A 22,127-nucleotide genomic window follows, 5' to 3' on the forward strand; every position below is an offset into this window, starting at 1 on the left:
CTCCGAGTGCTTTAGCCTCCAAAGGGAAAGCGCAGGAGCGACCTGCAGAACTGCCCTGGGCCAGCATGATGGTAGCTGAGCGCTTTGCTCCGAGACCACCCGTCTTTCCCTTTCTTCTCCCCCACGCCGCCTCCGCAACTTATTCCTTCTTCCCTTCTTCCCCCTTTACTTCCCTTCTTCCTCCACGTAACCTCAACCTCCCCTTTGCCCTGGTGAGCTGAGGGAGATGATAAATGCGGCTATTCAACCTGCGAGAAAACAACAAACAAACCCAAACAACAAAAATCCCCCAAACTCCCAGGGGTCCCGCTCAAACTAAGGCACCAGCCAAGGACAATACAGGAGGTAAACTTTAAACCCCTTCCCAGATCTAGCCAATGGTCAGAATATTCTCCACAGTTGAGTGGAGAGTGTGATACGACTTTCTCACGTACTCTGGTGCCTCACATTTGACCATGTCCCCTGGAGGGGGAGACCTGGTGGCACTCAGAGGAAGGACAGCAAGTAGCCAAGAAGAGACTTGATACCCTATGAGAATATATAGGGGGACGTAATCCCCCTCAGGAACAGTCATAGGGGAGGGGAATAATGGGAAAATGGGGGGGGGGGGGGGGAGGAGGAATGGGAGGATACAAGGGATGGGATAAACATTGAGATGTAACAAGAATAAATTAATAAAAAAAAAAATTAATAAAAAAAAAAAAAAACCCCAAACTATGGCATCTAGAGGGGTTAGAACTGCTGAGGAGGGCGTCACTAAAGCAAATTTCTTTTGATAAAACGTTTCTCAAAAATTAATATACACAGGCAGTACGTAGTAGCCTACAGTCCCATTACTTTAAGGTGGCAGTGTAATTGGCTCAGTGTTATCCTCAGCTGAACAGTAAGTTCTGGAAACTCGAGACCTTGTCTCAAAAATTAAGTAAAGAAGCAAAACACTAATACATTCAATTAATGAATGATGCTAAGCAAAAATATTCTGCCCTTGTTTAAGTGGCGAGGAAGGTTATTCTATTCAGACTATTGCAGAAGCAGAGAGAGACAGGCTGTTTAGAGCTAGCAAAGACAGCTGGAGGTTTGTAGCCAGGGAAACCAACGGTGGCCAGAGTGGGTGGAAAGTTCTCAGAGCAGATGTCGAGGGCACTAAACAGACCATACAGAATTCTCCAAAAACCAAGCCAAAGACATAGACATCCCTCAAAGGGAAGGAGATGAAGTTGGGGTGCGTCAAAAGACTACTTCTCAGAGCAGGGGTGAGGGAGTTCTCCACGGACTCCCTCAGGAGGGCGGCTCAGGCCAGAGACAGGTGGGGGCCAAAGTCCAGGCCTAGCCGAAAGAGGGCTCAGAGGAGCTTAACTAAAAGTTGGTTAATGATAGATCTATAGGATGGTAAAAACCACACCGAGGTTTAAAGAGATTACAAAAAAACAAAACAAAACAAAAACATGTAAAAACAAGCAAACAAACAAGAAACCATGTAGCCAGAAGAAATAAATAAATAAATGCACACTGTAAAGCGGATGAGTTCATGTCCCCAGTGTAGTAAGCTGTGGTGCTTGACAGTATGGCTTCTTTGAAGCTCCTCCTCTTCCCCACAGAGAATAAATTCTTTTTGAGACAGGGACTCTCTACATAGCCAGGGATATTCTGGAACTCACTATATAGATGAGGCTGGCTTGAACTCACAGAGATCCTCCTGCCTCTGCCTCCTGAGTGTTGGGATTAAAGGTGCGGTGCGCACCACGGTATCTAAGTGACCATGCCTGGCTGCAGCAAATGAAATTCTTAATAAAAAAAATTATATAGGGTATGTCTGTGTGTGGGTTTGTGGACACAAATGCAGGTGCCTTGAGAGGCCAGAAAAGGGTGCTGGATCTCTGGAGCTGGAGTAACAGGTGGGTGTGATGTCTGATTTGAGTGCTGGGAACCAACTCTCTCATCCTCTGCAAGAGCAGTAAGCACTACTAACTTCGAATCCATTTTTTCCCAGCCCCATGAAGACAGTCTCTTTAAGTTTTGGCTTAATTTTTTTTTTTTTTTTTTTTTTTTTTTTTTTTTGAGACAGGGTCTCACTCTATAGGCCCAACTAGCCCAGAACTCGATATATATAGACCATGCTAGCCCAGAGCTCACAGAGATCCATTTACCTCTGCCTCCTAGGTGCTAAAATTAAGGTGTGTGCACCACCACATCTGGTGATCATCTTTAAAAATAAAATTCTTTTGTGTGCACACAACTTGTGTGAGCAGGCGTGCTATGACTCACGTTTCTGGAGGACCATTTTGTGGAGCCCATTCTCTCCATCCGACCCTTCTGGAAGTTCTAGGCATTAACTCAGAAAGCACCTTTCTCTGGGGAGATACCTCAAAGCCTATGATGATGGTCTTGTGGGCTGAGGCATAGTTGCCCACCCCACCCCACCCCGCCCACCCCAAATATCCATGTTCTAATTACTGGAATCTGTGACAGTTGCTTTCTGTTAGCAAACACTCTGTAGATAAAATTGTTTGAGGTGTTGAAATGGGGAGACATCTGGAATACCCAAGTGGGCTCTGTGTTTGAAAGAGACAGAGGAAGGCTTGCCCTAGACTGAGGCCATGTGACCCCAGAGCCAAAAGCTAGTGTGACCTGGCCAGAAGCTGTGGGATGCTAGCCACCCCTGGATGATAGAAAAGGCAAGGAGAAGCTGGGCGTGGTGGCGCATGCCTTTAATCCCAGCACTCGGGAGGCAGAGGCAGGAGGATCGCTGTGAGTACGAGGGCAGCCTGGTCTACAAAGCCGAATCCAGGATGGCCAAGATAACATAGAGAAATCTTGTCTCTAAAAACAAAACCAAAACCAAACCAAAACAAAACAAAAAAGGCAAGAAGAAAATTCTCTCTCCTGTCAGCATGTTAGTGCAAGGTACCTTTTGACTTCCAAAACTGTAAGGGAGTAAATTTCTCCTGGTTTTTAAATTTTTATTTATTTACTTTATGCATATGAGTACACTGTCTCCATGCACATCAGAAAAGAACATTGGATCCCATTATAGATGGTTGTGAGCCACCATGTGGTTGCTGGGAATTCAACTCAGGACCCCTGGCTGAGCAGTCAACACGCTTAACCTCTGAGCCATCTCTTCAGCCTGAACTTCTCCTGTTTGTGGTGATTCTCCGTGGAAAAGCTGTCAATAGTACAGGTGACTTGGAGTGAGGTTTGAGGCTCGTGGCTGTTCATTGTTAATATCCGTGGCCAGATACTATCCTAGAATTCTTTATATGCTTGAAGTGTATTGACTGAGTTAACCATGGAGAGTCGACTAGGCCGTCAAAGGAGTCTGGAATCCAAAGAGGGTAGCCAGAAGCAGAAACCTGGGGGGCATCAATGGGTGAACTAATTAGATCACACACACACCCCCAAATAGCATACCTAAAAGAGAGGCTTGCCAAGGCTGAGCCTTATACACTCCATCTTTTAGAAACATAAAAAGGACCTGAGAGAGAGAGAGGGGGAAAAAAAAAAAAAAAAAAAAAAAAGCTAGCAAGGAGGGCGGAAACCAGAAATAGGTGAACTCAGAGAGTGAAGCTGAAGAGAAAGTGAGATAAACGCTTGGCAGAGGAGGAGAAAGCTAAAGCCTCCTGCATTCTGGGGCAGGGAGGCAGCAGCAGAACTGGCCACTTCATTTGGCAACACAGAGAGGTGCAGACCCGCAATCCCAGCGAACCTGAAACGGAGGCAGGAATTCAAGGTTACCTTCACTACACAGTGTGCTGGAGACCAGCCTGGACTACATGAGACCTTGTCTCAGGCAAAACAGGAAACAGAAAGGTGACATTGGAAAGCGCCCTTTGCAGTGGCTCTGATGGAAATAACTCCATCAGAGCCACTGGTACATAATGTGAAATGAAAGTGTCCCGTACAGAGTCTAGGCAACTTCTCGAAGGACAGATGATGGTAGAGGGTTATGGGCTGCAGCTGGAGTCTAGCAGTTCAGAAAGGGCTCTAGTTGGCTTCAGGATGCGGATGCTGCAGCTCGCCTTTGCTTGGTGGCAACCGAGAGGCCAAGACACTAAGTAGAATGAGCAATGACTGCAGAATCCCCTGACAGGCATACGAGACTACAATTTCCGGCAGGCTTTGCGCGGGGCGCCCAGTGCGCAGGCGTACGTCGCTGGCTCCCGGCAGCAAGTCCTAGCTCCAGCCTCCCGACTCCAAGGGGACAGTTTCTTCTTAAAGGAGAAACGGCGGCGGCGCGCGAGGTGGGCCCCGGTTCTCCCGTGGCTCTCGGAGCGAGCACGCGGGACCGGGAGGCGCAGGCGCAGTGTGGCTTAAGGCGGGTTGGGGCGCGCAGGTAAGACCCCGACGTAGGCTGACCGGGTGCCCTGGCAGTGCTGGGTGGGCCTCCCCTGCCTGGGAGGCACTAAGAAGGCCGAGGCGCGGCTACACGCACACCCCGCCGCCCCCTGGACAAAGAGGGCAAGTTTCCAGTTAAGGTCTTTAACCCCAACCTGTGGACCCCCGCCCCCGGTACCCTAGTGCCCACCCTCCCTCTAAGAAGTAGTGGCTAGATCCGAGAGCCGCGAGTGCTGCAGAGGTAGTGTGGTCTGGTGCCCGTTCAGTGCTGACGGAGCGGGGGTGCTCTGTGTGCCCGGGGCGCCCCGATGGCACCACATTCCCCTAGCAGGCCCGGGGCGCGCATGGCCTCTCCGGTGGCAGATGCATCCCGCCGGCGGAGGGAGAAGCGCAGACAGCTGGACGCGCGCCGCAGCAAGTGCCGCATCCGCCTGGGCGGCCACATGGAGCAGTGGTGCCTCCTCAAGGAGCGACTGGGCTTCTCCCTGCACTCGCAGCTTGCCAAGTTCCTGCTGGACCGGTTAGGGGCCGGGAGGGACTGGGGCGGGCACCGAGGCAGAACCCCCAGCCCATTCCTACAGCTTCGGGTTTCTCCCTTGGGTGGGCTGGGTGGGCCCTGCCCGGCTCCTCCCCTCACCGCTCCAGCGAATGGGAGGTCTGTGGGGTTGGCCCCTTTCAGTGGGGGCTGAGGGAGGTTGGCTTCCTAGTCGCTGAGCTGAGCTGACCCAAGCTCTTCTCTGGCAGGTACACCTCTTCAGGCTGTGTCCTCTGTGCAGGTAGGTAAAAGTAGGCAACAGGTAGCGGCGTCTCCCAGACACTTATGCCTCCAAGAGAATTGGATCAGAAGCCGTTAATGTGTTTGGGAAGAGGATAAACCCGAAATAGGCCTGTCAGGACCTTGGGGTGGGTGGGTGGTCTAGGCTAAAAACAAAAACTCCTCTGGGGGCTGAAGCGGCAGCTGGGTGGTTAAGAGCGTGTTCTCTCGTAAGAGGGGCCAGGTTTATTCCCAAGCACCCATGGCAGGGGGCTCGCAACTGCGTGTTAACTCCAGCTGCAGGGAGATCCAACATCTCTGGCTTCTTGGAGCACCTGCACTCATGTGCACTACTCACCCACCCACCCCACAGATACGTAAAGCCAACTAAACACAAGATATTTTTAAAAGAATGCTTAAAACAAAATAGCAAGACAAAACCCGATAAGCCACATCTGGGCTGAGGTTGCCCATGGGTTTACAGGGACAGGATTGTCTGAGTGGCTTTCTGGGTGAAAGGGCTTTCCAACCTTGCCTGACTGCCTCCTCTTACCTCCAGGTCCAGGGTCTGTGCCCCCAAAGGGTCTGCAGTACCTGGTGCTCCTGTCTCATACGCACAGCCGGGAGTGCAGCCTCGTGCCCGGGCTTCGGGGGCCTGGAGGTGGAGACCGGAAGCTTGTGTGGGAGTGCTCAGCAGGCCACACGTTCTCCTGGGAACCTTCTTTGATTCCTACATCTTCAGAGATGCCTACACAGGCCCCCCTCACACACACTCCTGAGGGGACCTGGTGCTCAGAGGCTCGGAGGAAGCAGGAGCCTGAAGGTAGGGCTATGGAGAAAGCAAAAGCTTTCCAGTCTTCTCTAGCTCAGACGGGTTTATAAAGCTCACCTTTTTATGACTCAGTGGTTAAGAGTGCTGCCTGCTCTTCCAGAGGTCCTGAGTTCAATTCCCAGCAACCACATGGTGGCTCATAACCATCTAATGTAATCTGATACCCTCTTCTGCAGATAAAGCACTCATATGCAATAAATAAAATAAATAAATCTTTAAAAAAAAAAAACTCATCTTTTTAATCTGTGATTTGCTTATTTGGCTGCGATTAGGGTCTCACGTGGCTAAGTAGCCTGGTTCTGCCTCCACCTCCCAAGTGCTGGAGTTACTAATCCTTTTATGCTCGCAAAGAAACATAGCTTCACATGCATTGCTAGGTATAGGAAGCAAAACTGCAGCGTGATAGTATGCTACCTTTGACAGAAGCTAGAAACCAGGTTTGAATCTGTAAAATGTGCAACCAAGCCAACCGGGTTGCCTCCTTCTCTTATGACCTGCTTGTGCCAACAGGATTGGGATGTGAACAGCAGGAGAGCGCTCAAGACACCAGGCTGTCCAGGTGAGGGTGGGAGGTGAGGGGCAAGGCAGGTCTGCAGAGGTAGTGGGGGTGAGGTGGCAGTTTCTCAGGCTTGTCTCTCTTGAGCTTGCAGGGGAATAGAATCCTCGCTGGAGACCTTCCCGCCCCCAGGAGAGGACCAGGATGTGGAAGAGGAGGAGGAGGAGGAGGAAGAAGAGGAAGAGGAGCTGCTCAGTGATGCCAGCCCATGGACCTACAGCTCCTCCCCAGATGAGCCAGTTGGGATTGAGGGAGGATGCTGACCAGCTTGAGAGAGGGAGGAGGCAGCTGGCCTTATAGCTCAGAGATGTGCCATCCGGAGGACTGGATGGTCTTGTTGCAGGGTGGGCAGGACAGGTGCTGGGGAGAGCGGACTGTAGGCTTTAAGTTGGGGATGTCCGATAGCAGAGAGCAGGAGAGCGTGCTGTGGGAGTTGGGGCTTTTCTATTGAGGGGTTAGGACTAGGTCAGGGGTGATGGGTTGCCCAGAGAGATAATGCCCCCTTCCTGCTTCTCTCTCCAGCAGTGAACCAGATGTCCCTAGGCCACCCCCATCCCCTGTTAGCCACACACCTGAGGAGGGAGAGATCCCGCCAGTGCCTGCAACGCTCCCCACTCCATGTGCTGTTCATGCTGCTTCGAGCTCCATAGCTGCTCTGACATCAGATGCTGAGGTGCAGCTGGGACTCAGCAGGACCCCTCAGGCCTCTGCAGAGCTGCAAATGACTGAGTCTCTGGACAGGTAACCTGGTGGCTGAGACACAGAGGGCAGGGGTGTCCTGGGGGTGTCATTCTTGAGGCCTTTGGCTTCTCCTTTGCTACCCATAGCCCTGGGAGTCAGGCCCAGTCTGCACCGCACCCGACCTGGGATGAGGACACTGCCCAAATTGGGCTCAGGAGAATTAGGTAGGCCTGGGGTGTTGGGGCTCTGGGGAGGATCAGGAGTGAGGCCGAGCAGGCAGGAGTCCTGCTCCCATTCTCCCCCCACCAGGAAAGCTGCCAAAAGAGAGCTGATGCCCTGCGACTTCCCTGGCTGCGGAAGGATCTTCTCCAACCGGCAGTATTTGAATGTGAGGGAAACAAGTTGAGGCCCGTGTGGCCACTGGGGCTGGGGAGGAAGCTGAGGTGTAAATAGAGCCCAGCTGTGGCCCAATTGTCTAGCATGTGCAAGGCAGCACATACTGCCTTTGGTGCAGAAGGAAAGGCACGTGCTTCACAGTAAGGGCCTCTGGCCCCACGTGTAGGGAGGCCCAGAGGCATGGGGAAGTGTAGGTGGACAGGATGGGCCTGAGAAGGGCATCAGTGGGTCAGACATGAACCTTGTATATGGGAGAGTGCAGCAGCTGCTATAGTTAACTGTGGAAACACAGGATTAGAATGCAGGCAGCATCCTGTGCCACCCATGATCCAGGATGTGACCAGCTCACCTAAGAAGGCCTTGCTCGTTAGGGAGTTCAGGTGAAGCACGTCTGCAGTGTGTGGGTGTGGTGTGTAGTCGGGGAGCATTTGCCTGTCACATGCCGGGGCCTGGGTGGGAACTCCAAACTGAAAAAAGAAAATAGAAAAACAGAAACAAAAACCAAAATAGCTGAAAGGACCCCTTCCCCTCAGCAGCGCTTTACTTTGAGAGCCTGTGGGCCTGTGTATTTCCAAAGCAGATTTTAGGAGAAACCCATACATTGGTGTGTATAAAAGCAGTAGCAGGAGACTGCAGCACATTACTAATGTGGGCTATTGTGCTCACCTAAGCCACATTCTGCCCCTGGCATACAAGGTGGCATTTTGCACAGGGACATTGCAGTGATGATGTGCAAGGAAGTGAGTGGGTAGGCATCCAGAGGGAACAGATGAAGGCAGTTAACAGTCAGGGTGGTAGGGTAGCTGTGCTCCGTAGTGCATAGGTGAGGGTGAGGCCAGAATGGTGGCCCAGACACTGAGAGAGCTGTGGTGGGGAAGCAAGGGTGGAAGAGGAGCCTGCCTGCTCACCCAGCTCCAGTCAGTCTCCTTGGGAAGGCAGCCATCCGTGTGACGCTTTTCTCTCACCCACCCGCCAGCACCACAAGAAATACCAGCACATCCACCAGAAGTCATTTTGCTGTCCTGAGCCAGCTTGTGGGAAGTCCTTCAACTTTAAAAAGCACTTGAAGGAACACGTGAAACTACACAGCGGTGAGTGGGGGGTGGAGGTGGGGGGACGGAACCCCTTCAGCTGCCCTGGGCAGGACTCGAACCCCCTAGTCTCTGTGTGCATTAGAAGGCCTTACCTGCTTGAGGTTGTTAATAACCCTTGTCAAGTGTCTACTCTTGTCATTGAGGGTCACGAAGAGATGGGAAAGCAGGGGAGTGTGGAGAGCAGGAAGGACAAGTTGCTTCTGTGGTAAAAGAAGCCTTGCAGCAAGACCTGAGTGAAGGGAGGAATGGAGGGCAGGTGGGTGGGGATGGGGAGGAGGCCTCCAAGACCACAGTAAGGATGATGTGGCTTCTGCTTTGAGGTGAGACCATTGTGAGGTCTTCTAAAGCGGAGAGATGGCTGACTTTCAGGGATGGCTGTGGCAGCTCTGAGGAGAGTCGGGGACTATGGATGAGTAGACATGAATGCACACTGATGGTGATGTCTTGGGCCTGCCAGCCATCGTTGGTGGGCAGCGCTTGGGGCTCTTAGGTGAGTGCAAAAGAGCTGTGTGAGAGGGATGGATGAGCCACAGGTGGGACTGGCAGGGAGATAGAGTGACTCAGAAGATTACAGTCTGGGCAGCTGGGTAAAAGCTGTTCCATCCCTAAAAGCAAGGAAGAGGCCAGTGGGTAGGAATCTGGGTTAATATATGATAATTAGATATCAAGATGTGAGCATGGGGTTTATAGAGTAAGCAGGAATCTGTGATTAGCATGAGGGTAGTGCTTGGAGCCATGAGGGAGGGATGGAGGTTTGATGTGGTACATCTGCCCTCACAGAGCAGGCCTCGGGGAGAGGAAGGTAAAGAAAGTGGCACTTGAGGAGACAAGTGCAGACACTGCTCCAGGAAGGAGGGGGGACAGGTTGACAAGAGCTGCAGGCCAAGGAAGGAGGACCAGATGACGAGACAGTGTGACAAGAGCTCTGGTGTGGGAATGGCAGCCAGAGTGGAGTGGGTTCAAGGCGAGCAGAGCTGAGGGTGTGGGAGAGGCTACAGTTCTGCTGGGCAGATAAGTAAGGTCTTAGATGGAATGTGCAGAAAAGCTTGTGGTGAAGAGTAGGAAAGGAGGGCTTGCTGACAACAGGGTGGGAGGAGACTTTGATGAGAAGAAGTGAGTTCTGAGAGACAAGAGGGAGGCATCCACACATTCATATATATGGGCATGGGGTACTGGTTAACTGGTGGATTTGGGGGACAAAAGGTGTGGCACTAGAGTGCTGGAGAGAGCAGATGATCTTCAGGATTCTGGACAGTGGGCATTGCAGAACCCATCAGTGAAAGGAAAGACCATGGCGGGGGCGTTGAGTATGCATGTCCCTCACCAAGCAGGCCAAGGGCTAGGTTTGGCAAGCAAATGCTGCTAAGGGACATGATAGGTTGGTGATGTGCGAGATGGCCATAGAGACAGCTGTGAAAATGGAGCCAAGAGGGGAAGGCTAGGAGAAGGTAATAGGGATGGGCGGCCTGGAATCCTTAGATTGTCACACTAGGACAAGGCAGGAGGTCTTGGTTGGAGCCAGGATGCTTGAAGTGTTTGAGGTAGCACAGTACTTGGTAGTGATGTCTGAGCTGTGTTGGGGGATAAAGCGGTGAGGAGACAGGGGTACAGGGCTGCTGGATGCAGCAGGGGTGGCTGGCAGGTGTAGAGGCCTTGAAGCCAGAGCTTGTGGTGTAAGTGGGAGGGATGGAGGTGAATTATATGATGGCCAGGGCTTCAGAGAGCTGTGACAGTCTGAAGGGCACCATGGGAAGCGAGGAGAATGTTTCTGTTGTAGGCCTTTACGTTTGGTGCCGTAGGAGAGAAACCTCAGCATCCTGAGAGCTGTTGTGATGATGGGTCATAGCAAGTGCCTTTGGAACTAGCAGGGTTCAGTGAAAGGAGAGAAGACTTGGCCACTCGCAGACATGGCACTCGGGTGGCAGGTGGAACGGGCACCTGGATGGAGGGAGTATCCTTGGGGCTGGACTGAAACCCCAATTTCTGACTCCAGGCTTATGTGTGACTGCCACTTGGAACTTCCTATCCACACAAGGCTCCAGCCTTCCATTCATTACTCATTTGACAAAGACCCAGCCCGAGGCCCCAGATAGGAGAGGTGTGCCTGTGACCCAGGGGCTTGGCAGTTGGACCTAGGCACTAAGGGTGACAAGAATGCAGTTTTAGATGCCCCACTGTCTATCTCATTCAGGTTCTGGACCAATCAGGTTCAGGAGGTCAAGATGCCTATTAGGGCCCAAGACTCCTGAGCCCCACTACTGACACCTTCTGTTGGGGGTGGTGGGCTAAAGCCTGAAGACAGATGACCGAGTGTCCCTTGTGTGCCTACAGACACCCGGGACTACATCTGTGAATTCTGTGCTCGTTCTTTCCGCACTAGCAGCAACCTTGTCATCCACAGACGAATCCACACAGGAGAGAAGCCCCTGCAGTGAGTGCCAGGGGCCATGGAGGGAGCTGGTATCTGGCAGCCAGGCAGTGGGCTGCAGAACCCCAGGGAGGTGAAGGTGGATCAAGGCTCCTTCCTGTCTCTGGCTCCAGGTGTGAGATATGTGGGTTTACTTGCCGTCAGAAGGCCTCCCTAAATTGGCACCGACGAAAGCATGCAGAGACTGCAGCTGCCCTACGCTTCCCCTGTGAATTCTGTGGCAAACGCTTTGAGAAGCCAGACAGCGTGGCAGCTCACCGCAGCAAAAGCCACCCAGCCTTGCTCTCAGCACAGGAGTCACCTGGCTCTTTGGGGTCTAGTCCCAATGTCTCTGCCCCTGAGCCCCTGCAGTCCCCTGAGGGGGTTAGCCTCTGCACCTCTCCTGACTCTAATCCTGAACCCTTAACAGCCATCTCTTCACCTGGGGTACCAGACCTCAGGGACACAGAGAAAAGTCAGGTGATGGTCCCCAGGAACTAGGGTATTGGAATGCAGTTGAGGGTAGGGCACGGCTGGGTTCCAGATACCTGTTTTAGCCTTCAAGGAAACAATAAATGGCATTTTACACAAGTGTGAGCAGAGTATATGCTTCTGTGCTACAGATGTTAGGATCTTGGAGTCTTTTGAAAACAGACTGTTACCATGTGCCAGAGTGCAGCAGAATCGGGCCCCACTCACATGCTCAACTTCTTTCTAGACTCACTTGGCAGACTCCCTGCAGAGTATAACATCTGCCTCGGTGTAGGGGAAGGTGACCTAGACAAGGAGGCAGATGACACGGTCCTGTCTAGCATTTGCCTCTGGTTGGGTCCTACAGCCAAACAGCTGAACTAGCAAAGAGTTCACAGTGGGTGGGTTTCTGAGAGGTAACTGGACTGTGGACTGTGACTTGTCAGTGCGTTAACCCTTTGATCATTCATAGCTGAAGGCTATCAAGTGGGGAGGCCGGTCACTGGGGAAGTGTCTTTGAAGGGTATCTTGTCCCTGTATCCTGCCCCAAAGTAGGTGGCCTGTTGTGCCTGTCTAATTTGGTTCAGGATCAAAGAAGTGGGGCCAGTTGACAATGGAATAACATGGAAACCATGAGCCAAAAATAAATCCTTAAGTTGATTTTCTTAGGCATTTTGTCACAGCAGTGAAGAAACCACCACCAAAAGGGATGACATCTTGGAACTGTTCTGACAAAGGGGCTTTTGGTGTCACAAAGCCAAGCAAGTAACAATTTTACCAGCTATAAACAGTCATTGACCAATTCCAGGCTTACATCCTGTCCTTGCCCAGGACCTCAGGGAACTCAGTTTCACAGGCCTTGAAGCTTCATCTGGAAATAATAATTTTTTGTTCACATGGTGCCACTGGGCATTATGGACCCACACAGTCTTGTGCTGTATCCCAAGGCAAACATTTCCTACCTGGCTAGAGAGCTGTCCTAGGAGTCACTTATTGAAAGAAAAATTATACTTCTTTGTGTGTGCACATGTACCACAGTACATGTGTTCAAGGGACCCAATTCAGGTTGTCCGCAGGCACCTTCACTTGCTGAACCATCTTGCTGGGCCCTGAGAGTCATCTTGTCAAAGGACACATGGATGGCCAGGCTGAGGACTCTGCCTACCTTTGTGCAGGCTGATTACCTCTGTAAGGGAGTAACTTGCCAGAGATCCTGGTCCTTTAATGAAGGGAGCCATTCCAGCCTCCTCTGCTGCCTTTGTTACCTCTGCAACTACTTTTCTCAAGCAAGAGAAAGCAGTAGAGATTAACAGGCAGATAAGAAACAAGGGTCCTAACCAACAAATACATTGCCTGAAGAGGCAGCAAAGATAGTGCTAAGGCCTACACCTGCAACAGAGAGCAGGTGGCAGCCCCAGAGTGCAAACACCTGGCCTGTCTTGCACAGGGGTGTGGTGGTGGTTCTCACTCCTAGTACTCAAGAGTTGGGGATACAAGGATGGATATCGGGAGAGCTGGAGAGGGTTACCATTTAGAGACAAGGCAAGGTAGGTGAAGGGCTAGCAACAATACAACAGCAGCAGGGCTGCCTTCCCAAACCATTTGAGCTGCCCTGTTCCACCTCGTGGAATCCTCTTAGCAAGTCTCCTGAAATGGAGACACTAAGAGCCCTGGCTTCTCCTGTTCCCTCGGCCCTGTGAGGGCAAGGGGGGCACCTATTGTCACCTCAGTGACCACAGTGGTAGTAGTAGTGGCTGCTGCTGCAGCTGCCCGAGCACGTCTATGGGACCGCTGGTGCTGGGATAGTGACCGGCCGTGGCTAAAGAACTTGCCACACTCTGTGCACTCTGCTGTCCGCTCACCTAGGTGTGTCTTTCTGTGCAGTGCAAGCTTGGAGGCAACACTGAAGGATTTGCCACACTCTGGGCACTTGTGTGGTTTATGGCCTGCATGGTTGCGCAAATGCACGTTTAGGTTGGAGATGCAGGTAAATCGCTTGCCACACAGCTCACAGTGGTAGGGCTTTTCCCCGGTGTGCGTGCGCAGGTGTTTGGTGAGGTCCGAGCGGTCTGTGAAGCCCCGGCCACACTCCGGGCATGGGAAAGGCCTCTCCCCTGTGTGGCTGCGCTGGTGCACTACGAGGTCATATCGCTGTCCAAAGCCCTTGCCGCAAGTAGCACATATGTGCGGCCGTTCACCCTGGTGGCTGCGCTGATGGCGCAGCAGTGTGGAGCTCTCGCTGAAGCAGCGTCCACAGTCGCTACATGCATATGGCTTCTCCCCAGTGTGAGTACGCTGGTGCCGCACCAGTGTGGCACTCTCCAAGAAGCCCTTGCCACACTCAGGGCACTTGAAAGGCTTCTCCCCAGAGTGCCTCTGGAGATGTCGTGTAAGTGTGGAACTCTTGCTGAAGCTCTTACCACACACGCCACATTGGTGGGCCTCAGCACCAGGGTCGCTGAGGCTGGGGACCACGTGGATACGGGAATGGTTCCGCAGCCCAGCGCTGCTGTGGAAGGCCCGGGGGCACTGTGTACAGTGGTAGAGCGTGCTGGGGGAAGGAGCAGTGGCAGTGGCGGTCTCTGGCGGGTGCGCCCGTGCCAGGTGGAAGGGAAGGGCGCTCTGCCGAAAGGAGCGGGCACACAGTGGGCAGCGGTGGGGCTTCTCAGGTGGGTGCTGGCGAACCCGATGCAGCAGCAGCGCGGGGACATGAGGGAAGCGACGACCACAGAGGCGGCACGGGCAGTTGGGGCTGCGCCTTCGGTGCGTCCCCAGGTGCAGGTCCAGCAGACTGCTGTGACTGAAGCTCTGGCCACACTCACTGCAGATATAGAGGGTCTGGCCAGCATGGGTCTGCCTGTGTGCACGAAGGTCTGCGGCTCGAGCACAGCGTTCACCACACTCTAGACAGCGGAAACGCTTGTCACCACCATGGGCACGTTCGTGCCGCAGCAGCACTGCGCTGTACCGAAAGCTCTTGCTACACTCGCTGCAGGAATAAGGTCTTTCCCTAATGGTGGCCACGCCTGGTGCTGTGAACATGATGTCGCCTTTTCCAGTCAATAATTTGTGGTTTTAAGGCCTGGAAGTACCAAAGGAAACAGGCTAAACTGCTCTGCAGACTCCAGGGCTTCTTCTTTCAAAGGCATGTGTCCCGGCTGTTCCAAAGGCAGGCTACAGCTGGGCTCATCATGGTGATCCCTGCAGAGAGGTCACCCCGGGTCAGCACTGGCAGCAACAAGTTTGGCTGGGGACACAGAAAAGGCACCTTGAACTCTCTAAGTCTGTAACATTAGCTAGTCAAGAGAGGAAAGCCACGAGTCCCAGAAATTCAGAGGGGTCTCTGTAGTGTCTGGGAAGGAAAGAGGGACAGATCACACCTGCCCATGAAACAGGTAGGCGTGGATTCCAAGGTGTTTGTGTGTGTATGTGTGTGTGTGTGTGTGTGTGTGTGTGTGTGTGTGTTTCTTTGCTAGAACTAGGAACCCTCATCATTGCTGGAGAAGCCAAGAAAGAAATGCCTGACCTATTTTCTGGTGAGATTTGGGCCCCTAGGGAACTCTCATTACCTGGCATCCCTCCTTGGCCATTTTAATGCATCCTGGGTGGGAATCCCTTATTTACCAGAAAATAAGTCTGACACATTTGCTGACCCAATGGGTGACACAGCTGCACTGATCTAAGGACCATACCTCATACTGAGTATCCAATGCTGGTGACAGACCCCAGGCCCTCAGGGAGCAGTCACTGGTAAAGTCAACCAGGATAAGATACGCCTTTGTTTTTATAGATACGAGACACCACACAGGGTACCTTCTAGTGAAGTGTGCTCTCAGATCAGCATTTCTTTCTTTTTGGTTTTTCAAGACAGGGTTTCTCTGTGTACCTTTGGCTGTCCTGGACTCGCACTGTAGACCAGGCTGGCCTCAAACTCACAGTGATCGCCTGCCTCAGCCTCCTGAGTGCTGGGATTAAAAGCGTGCGCCACTATGCCCGGCAAATAGTTACTTTCTTGTGGGAAGTGAAAAATCTATCCTAAAAGGCCAGCATGTTGGCTTGGCTGAAGAACACACTGACTGGCCCTCTACCTTCTGCATGTCAGTGGATGAAACCTGTGGCCAACAGCAGCAGGCCTGAGGTGAGAGTTCAGGGTCTGACACCCTCCACGCTGGGTGGAAGGACGCCCAGTGCCTTTTTTCTGGAGGAAGAACAGACTTTCTTTTTTTTTTTAATTTTTATTTTGAGGCAGGGTCTATCTATGTAGCTCTGGCTGTCCTAGAATTTGATACATAGAACAGGCTAGCCGTAAACTCAAGAGATGTAGCAGGCCCTGCCTCCAGAGAGCTGGGATTATACCACCATGTTCAGAGACCCACCTGCCTCTGAGTGCTGGGATTCAAAGGGTGCATCATCACATCCAGAGAAAGGTCTTTACCTCGCTCATGCGTGCGCAAGCGCTCTCTCCCCCCACCCCCACCTTTTTTTGTTTTTTTAGACAGGGTTTCTCTGAGTAGCCTTGGTTGTCCTGGACTTACTTTGTAGACCTGGGTGACCTCTGCCTCCCAGAGTGCTGGGATTACAGGCTACAGGTATGTACTGCCACGCCTGGATGAGGAAGGTGTTTCTTAAATGGTTATTCTTAAATATTAAAACTCAGGGAGAATAGTGCCTCGAGTTATCATTCCCTACTCACCTGATACCACCCCACTTTCCGTATGCCATGTCCCTTACCCACCCCCCCCCCCGCTGCAAACCTGGACTATTTAAAACCCCAGACATCTTATTTAAAGATGATTTTTAAATCTTGCAAAGCAGGGTACCTTTGCAGCCATAGAACAGACTTTAGAGTAGTTAACTCTGAATCCTCCAGGGGGAGCTTTGTTTCTACTTTTAATTTAATTTTAGTATTTATCTCATGTGTATGCATGTGTGTCTATGTAAGGATACATGCATGAGAGTGCAGGTACTCAGAGAGACTAGAAGAGGGCATCAGATCCTCCGGAACTGTAGTTATAGGCAATTCTGAGACACCTGAGGTGGGCAGTGGGAAGTGAACTTGGATTTTATGCAAGAACAGTATATATGCTTAACTGCTGAGCCAACTCTCCAGCCCCTTTATTTTTATTTTTGAGCCAGGGTCTCGTTATATTGCCTTGGCTGGCCTTGAACTCACAAAGAACTTCCTGCCTCTATCTCCCACATGCTGGTCATTTAAAGGAAACAAAAACCCAGTGGCTGGTTTCAAAGGTACAAGAGCAATGCTCTGACTCACCTGAGGTCTCTGGGAGGCTGGCACCTCACCTTCTGGGAGCTCATCCTCTCCAGTGCGTCCTAGGGATCACGCCCAAGGAAAGTAACCCACACACACAACACATATGTACACATGAAAGGCAAAGAAAATAATATTCCATCTCTTTCTATAACAGATATGAGTGTAGGGTGCAAGCTTGCCGTGTGGCTTTTTCACATCTCTTCCTTACTTCATCCCATTATATGAGCAAAGAGGTCCTTGCCTAGGGTAGAGAACATAGAAAAAAATATTGTAATGCTTAGAACAGTTAGAAGTTATCCTAAATATCACTAATCTGAGAGTGAGTCTTTTATTTTATTTTATTAATTTATTCATATTACATCTCAATGGTTATCCCATCCCTTGTATCCTCCCATTCCTCTCTCCCTCCCATTTTCCCCTTACTCCCCTCCCCTATGCCTGTGACTGAGGGGGACCTCCTCCCCCTGTATATGCTCATAGGGTATCAAGTCTCTTCTTGGCTGAGAGTTGAGTCTTCAAGTGTTATATAAGCAGTAAACTTTACTTTGGAAAAAGGTAAGAGCAATTACACGGGATGAGCAACAAGTCCTAACTGTTGAATACTTTACTATTTTAGTGTCTTTCAAGCATAGTTTATCACAACTCCAAGTCACTATCAAAATTAATCACACTTTGGTATAGTTATTAACAGTCTGCTGTGAGAATCCAGTCAATTCTCTCTGGGTGTCTCTTCTGCCATACCAATATTTCTTGGATAGAAGAGAGACCCAAGGCAGGAGTCATAGAGGTTATCCAGCTTGAAGCCAGAGTTGTTTGGCCAAGTTGGCCAAGTAGGAATGAAGCTGAGGGTAACTGCCCAGAGCTGTGCTAAGAGTTGTGTGTACCAACTAAACATTTCAAAGGGTTGTGATGCTCAAATGCACTTATTTACAAGTTTTAACATGAAAATGATAGATATGCAAAATAGCTCATCAACACTGTTTCGGGGTAGAGATGTACCAAGTTTTTTCTAGTATGCACAAGGCCTTGCGTGCAATCCCTAGCATTACATACACACACAAAATATGGTTAACATTTTATTTCCACTGGAGCAATAATATAAATACCTTCTAAATCCCGAGACAACTTAGAGGAAGAACAGTGCCCCTCAGGGTCCCTAAGAGGCTGGTATTAGAACAAAGTTGCTGCTGGGCGAGGTGGTACACGCCTTTATTCCCAGCACTAGGGAGGCAGAGGCAGATAGATCCCTGTGAGTTCGAGGCCAGCCTGGTCTACAATGTGAGTCCAGGACAGCCAAGGCTACACAGAGAAACCCTGTCTCCAATGTGACCATTAGGGCCACACTAGACGTGGAGTGCCATTCCCCTCGTACCCTGAGGCTCTAGTCCCTGGCCATCCCTTCCAAAGGATATCACTCACTTTTCTGGAAACCAGGCCTCTGTGATGCCCATCTAGGAGACCTTGTTGGAACTTGGGCTGCAGGTTGAGCAACACCACCTCCTCCCGCTGCTACTGAAGAGTAAACCACTGCTACTGCCATGGGCACTAATGCCTGACTCCACATATCTGTGTGTATGACCCTTTCATCTGCGCAGCATTACTGAGGTGGTGGCGATCCTTTACCTCCCCACCCCCCATGTAACCTGAGGGCCTGTCTAGTGACAAGAAAGGTGGCTGAACTCTCACATTCCTCAGGTCCCCAAGAGTCAGTGTGTGTGTGCTACATTAATCTTAGGGCCCTGGCCAGAAAATGGAACTCAAATGGGGATAGGAGCTTAGGGTAGGAGTGTGGACTGTGGCTCTCCAGTGAAAGTGACTTTTCTGTTGGAGTCTTCCTACCTCTAGGAAGCTGAGATACTGTTGTCCCTGAGGTTCTGTGACCCCTGAAGTCAGGCAGAGGCAATCACCCATTCCTTTCCGGATGGGATGTGAGTAGAAGGGTTTATGGCCAGAGTGACATATTCAAGAAGCTGGCCGGAAGAGGAGTGATAACAACCTCCACGGCAAAAACCAAGTCTGATCATGGCACAAATACAAATTCAAAGTTTTGCTTTCATGAAGATTGTGAAATCTGGGAAGGCTAGAGGTTAGTATATAGGGAGGGAGAAAATACAGACTGCAAGAGCTTAGCCTCTGTCCCTCTAACAAATGTGCAAAACTGAAGTACAGAGCGGCTAGATATCTTGAATAGGAAGAACGTGGGAGAATAGACTGTCCCCTCTCTGGGCCTACCAGTAAGATGGGCACAAATAACACAGTCTATTCTGTTAGAAATGACATGCAGTCACGTGTCAATTAACAATGGGATGAGTCCTGAAATGTGGGCTTGTCCTTGCGGATATCACAGAATTTGCTTATGCAAACTTAGTTATGACATCATCAAGTGATTGAATCTTAAGGGATCCCCAACACCAACAAACAGAATAAAATGTAGTTCAGGGGCAAGCGGCTATGTTAGTTTTATCCAGCTCTTTCCAATCAGTTCTCTATGGTCCTATCTAATACATACATACATACATACATATATACACATATATAATACACACACACACACACACACACACACACACACATATATACATATACACACATACACTTTGCTTTGGATAACTGGGTTGGAATCACAACCTGTGAAGCTCCCTGTAAAAGTCACACATATGAAGATTCTGCAGAGCGACTAGAACTTGCATGGTGGTGAAGACTTGGAATGCTGCAGATGGAGAATCTCTTCTGTCATCTTTAGTCCTTGTAACAGCCATTTATCAACCAGCTCTGCACCTAAGCTAAGGGCCTTAAGAATGTGTCAGTTTAGGAGACTATTATCTTCTAGTCACTCAGAAGCCAAGTCTGTCACCAGATAGTATCGAAAACCTATAGCATGGACTGATAAGACGGCCCAGTGATTTTAGCAGAGCTCGCTGTTCTTACAAAGGAACAAACCTTGGGCAGTTCTCAGCACCCATGTCCGGTGGCTCACGAGTGCCTGTAGCGGTAGCTCCAGGGGAAGCGATACTTCTGTCCTGCATGAGTGCGTGGACTCGAGCACATTCGCAAACACGTACACACAAATAAACCCCGGGCTAGCCCGCCCACCCTTTTGTTTGCAGGCTTTCCTCCCCTGCTACCTTTACTTGACTTTGGAGACAAGGTCTCATGTAGCTCCAAGCGAGATGGATTACGGTGACTAATAACATGATACAGGAACTTGTTCCTTACATTTTTTGTTTTTAAAACCAAACCAAAAAACTGTTAACTCTCTCCCAAACACCACCTTCCTGCCCACCCAGGCTCATCTCACAGCACCCCCAGCACTCCAAGCTGAGGTGGGAAAGGTGGCAATAAAGTGATCTCTGCTATCTTTAACCAACTTAATTGTCATTTAGTATTCACCTCTGTATCTAACAGCGTTTGTACCGCCAGGTAAAGCCTTTGGAAAACATTAACGTATACCACTAGCCTCCAACTAACCTGAAAGCTAGGACAGCGTCTAAAACTTAACAGCAGGTACCTCCCCAAATGCTGTAGCCGGCCTACATCTCACATTACCGTCTGCGGAGCTTTCGTTTTATGTTGACAAACCTGCTTAGAGGAACCAGAAAGGCAAGCATCCAAATTCTGGTTCTTCCATGACTAACTGTGTGACCTTGAGGAGGGGACTTAGGCTGCCTGTGCCTGCAGCCTGGGATAACTCAGTACAGGAAACCATGACAGTTTTCTATGAAAAGAGAAAGGTCAAAGCCGCCAGAAACCCGAGAACTTAAGTCGCGCGGCACTTGCGATTTGACTCCTCGGGAGCGTCCTTATTTAGGCAGACCCTGAATCGGGGGCTTAACTTACTGGCTGACTCCTATCACATTACAGCCTGCCAGGTCTTTTTGGCTCGGCCCCAAGAATCCTTTCCCACCGCGTTGGCGCACGCGGCCCTTCCTTAGCCACCGGCGGGCGCCAGCCGCCCTGAGTGACGCGGGACTGCGGGGCGCACAGCACCCGCTTCCCCGGGTCTCCTGAAGCGGTCACTACAGGCCGGGGACTGTCACCACCCCGTGATCCACTCCAACAGGAAGGCGACTTCGCGGCCGCCAGGCCTTGTGGACAGCACCGCCGCCGCCGGCCATGGAGCAACCTGCGCAGGCGCACTAGCCCGCCGCGCCTGCGCCGCTCGCCGCCCTCCCTTCTCGGCCACTTGACCCGGGGTTGAGGGGAGACGGCGGCCGCTGAGGGCCGCGGCCCCGCCCGCCATGCCAAGAGGCCCTGAGCCCCCCTCACCAGTCGCCGAAGGTCCGCTCCGAGCCGCATTCACCACAACGCGCTGCCGACAGTGCTGAGTTCAGCGCGCGGAGGAAGAGGCGGGGGCGGGGCGGGGCCAAGAGACCGCATGCTGATTGGCCCGCTCTGCCTGTTGGTCACCGGTTGTCCTTCGGTGTCGCTGGTTGCTGGGGCATCGAGCCCGCGCAAGCGCACTAGTAGCCTGCCCTGGCGGAGGGCGGGGTTAACTGGGCGAGCGGACCTGGCGATGGTGTCACCCGACAGGCCGGCCCTGCTAACCTGCTTTCGCGTGTCCACGCGTGGGCCCCTTTCTGCCACTCAGAGGGAAAGGCGTCGAGCCCGTTACCACGTTGAGTTGGGTCTGGGCTGCAGCAGGTTACTTTAGGGAGACCAGTTGCTGTAATCCGTCACCAAGCAAATGTCTTCCTATAATCGGTGAGGTCAGACCGGATGCTCACTATCTTGATTAATCTTCCCCATAGATTAATGACCCGCACTGGTGCACTGTTAGGGACAACGGTAGTCCTGTTCTGCTGACCAACTGTCTTCCGGGTCGAGACCAGTGTAACTGGAGACGGCTTCCAACCAACCCTTCAGAGCCAGGAAGTCCAACCAGCTGCCGCACGCAGCCTAGGACGCCTAGGAACGCAGCCCAACTCAAAACCGTAAACCAACGTAGCTCAATTGGCCGACTGTTGGATTAGTTGAGGCCCGGAGTTTATTTGCCAGCAAATACCACATAAAACAGGTTGGTGGGACCTGCAGACTTGAAAATGCAAGCACTTCAGAGGTGGACGCCGCCGCAGGATCAGCAATTCAAAGTTAATCATTGCCTCGTTGCCTGGGCAATTCCTGGCCAGTATTGATCCTGACACCCTGTGGTGCTTATTTTTGTCAATTTGATAGGACGTAAAAATCACCTGAGAAGACCGCCTCAACGAGGAATTATATGGGTTGAGTTGATCTGTAAGCACACCCGGGAGACATTTTCATAATTAGGTTAAGTGACGTAGAAGGCCCACCCCCAACGTGGGAGGTGCCATTTCACGGATTAGTTCTGCAC

At 51.4% G+C, this 22,127-nt stretch overlaps 2 protein-coding genes across 4 annotated transcripts; one reads left to right on the forward strand and one right to left on the reverse strand.

Annotated features, from left to right (window-relative positions):
• The first annotated feature begins 4,152 nt into the window (after positions 1 to 4,152).
• Positions 4,153 to 11,700, forward strand: Znf692 (zinc finger protein 692). 2 transcript variants are annotated; one of them, XM_051167724.1, is made up of 12 exons: positions 4,153 to 4,333; positions 4,664 to 4,855; positions 5,080 to 5,111; positions 5,649 to 5,912; positions 6,432 to 6,480; positions 6,572 to 6,712; positions 7,000 to 7,218; positions 7,305 to 7,382; positions 7,468 to 7,546; positions 8,531 to 8,645; positions 10,980 to 11,079; positions 11,190 to 11,700. In XM_051167724.1, exons 2-12 carry the CDS (start codon positions 4,680 to 4,682, stop codon positions 11,554 to 11,556), a joined length of 1,620 nt encoding a protein of 539 aa, XP_051023681.1. In that variant the 5' UTR covers positions 4,153 to 4,333; positions 4,664 to 4,679; the 3' UTR covers positions 11,557 to 11,700. The 2 variants fall into 2 exon arrangements, with proteins under 2 accessions (XP_051023681.1, XP_051023680.1); XM_051167723.1 differs by having other exon boundaries at positions 4,667 to 4,855.
• Positions 11,701 to 13,149: 1,449 nt separating this feature from the next.
• Positions 13,150 to 20,630, reverse strand: Znf672 (zinc finger protein 672). Of its 2 annotated transcripts, none has more exons than XM_051167516.1 (3): positions 20,307 to 20,630; positions 16,799 to 17,039; positions 13,150 to 14,727 (listed from the first exon to the last, which is right to left on the reverse strand). In XM_051167516.1, exon 3 carries the CDS (start codon positions 14,566 to 14,568, stop codon positions 13,162 to 13,164), a length of 1,407 nt encoding a protein of 468 aa, XP_051023473.1. In that variant the 5' UTR covers positions 14,569 to 14,727; positions 16,799 to 17,039; positions 20,307 to 20,630; the 3' UTR covers positions 13,150 to 13,161. The 2 variants fall into 2 exon arrangements, with proteins under 2 accessions (XP_051023473.1, XP_051023474.1); XM_051167517.1 differs by lacking the exon at positions 20,307 to 20,630 and adding an exon at positions 18,218 to 18,545.
• Between the last annotated feature and the right edge of the window lie 1,497 nt (positions 20,631 to 22,127).

Source organism: Acomys russatus, chromosome 25 (genome assembly GCF_903995435.1).
Source record: "Acomys russatus chromosome 25, mAcoRus1.1, whole genome shotgun sequence".
Taxonomy (NCBI): domain Eukaryota; kingdom Metazoa; phylum Chordata; class Mammalia; order Rodentia; family Muridae; genus Acomys; species Acomys russatus.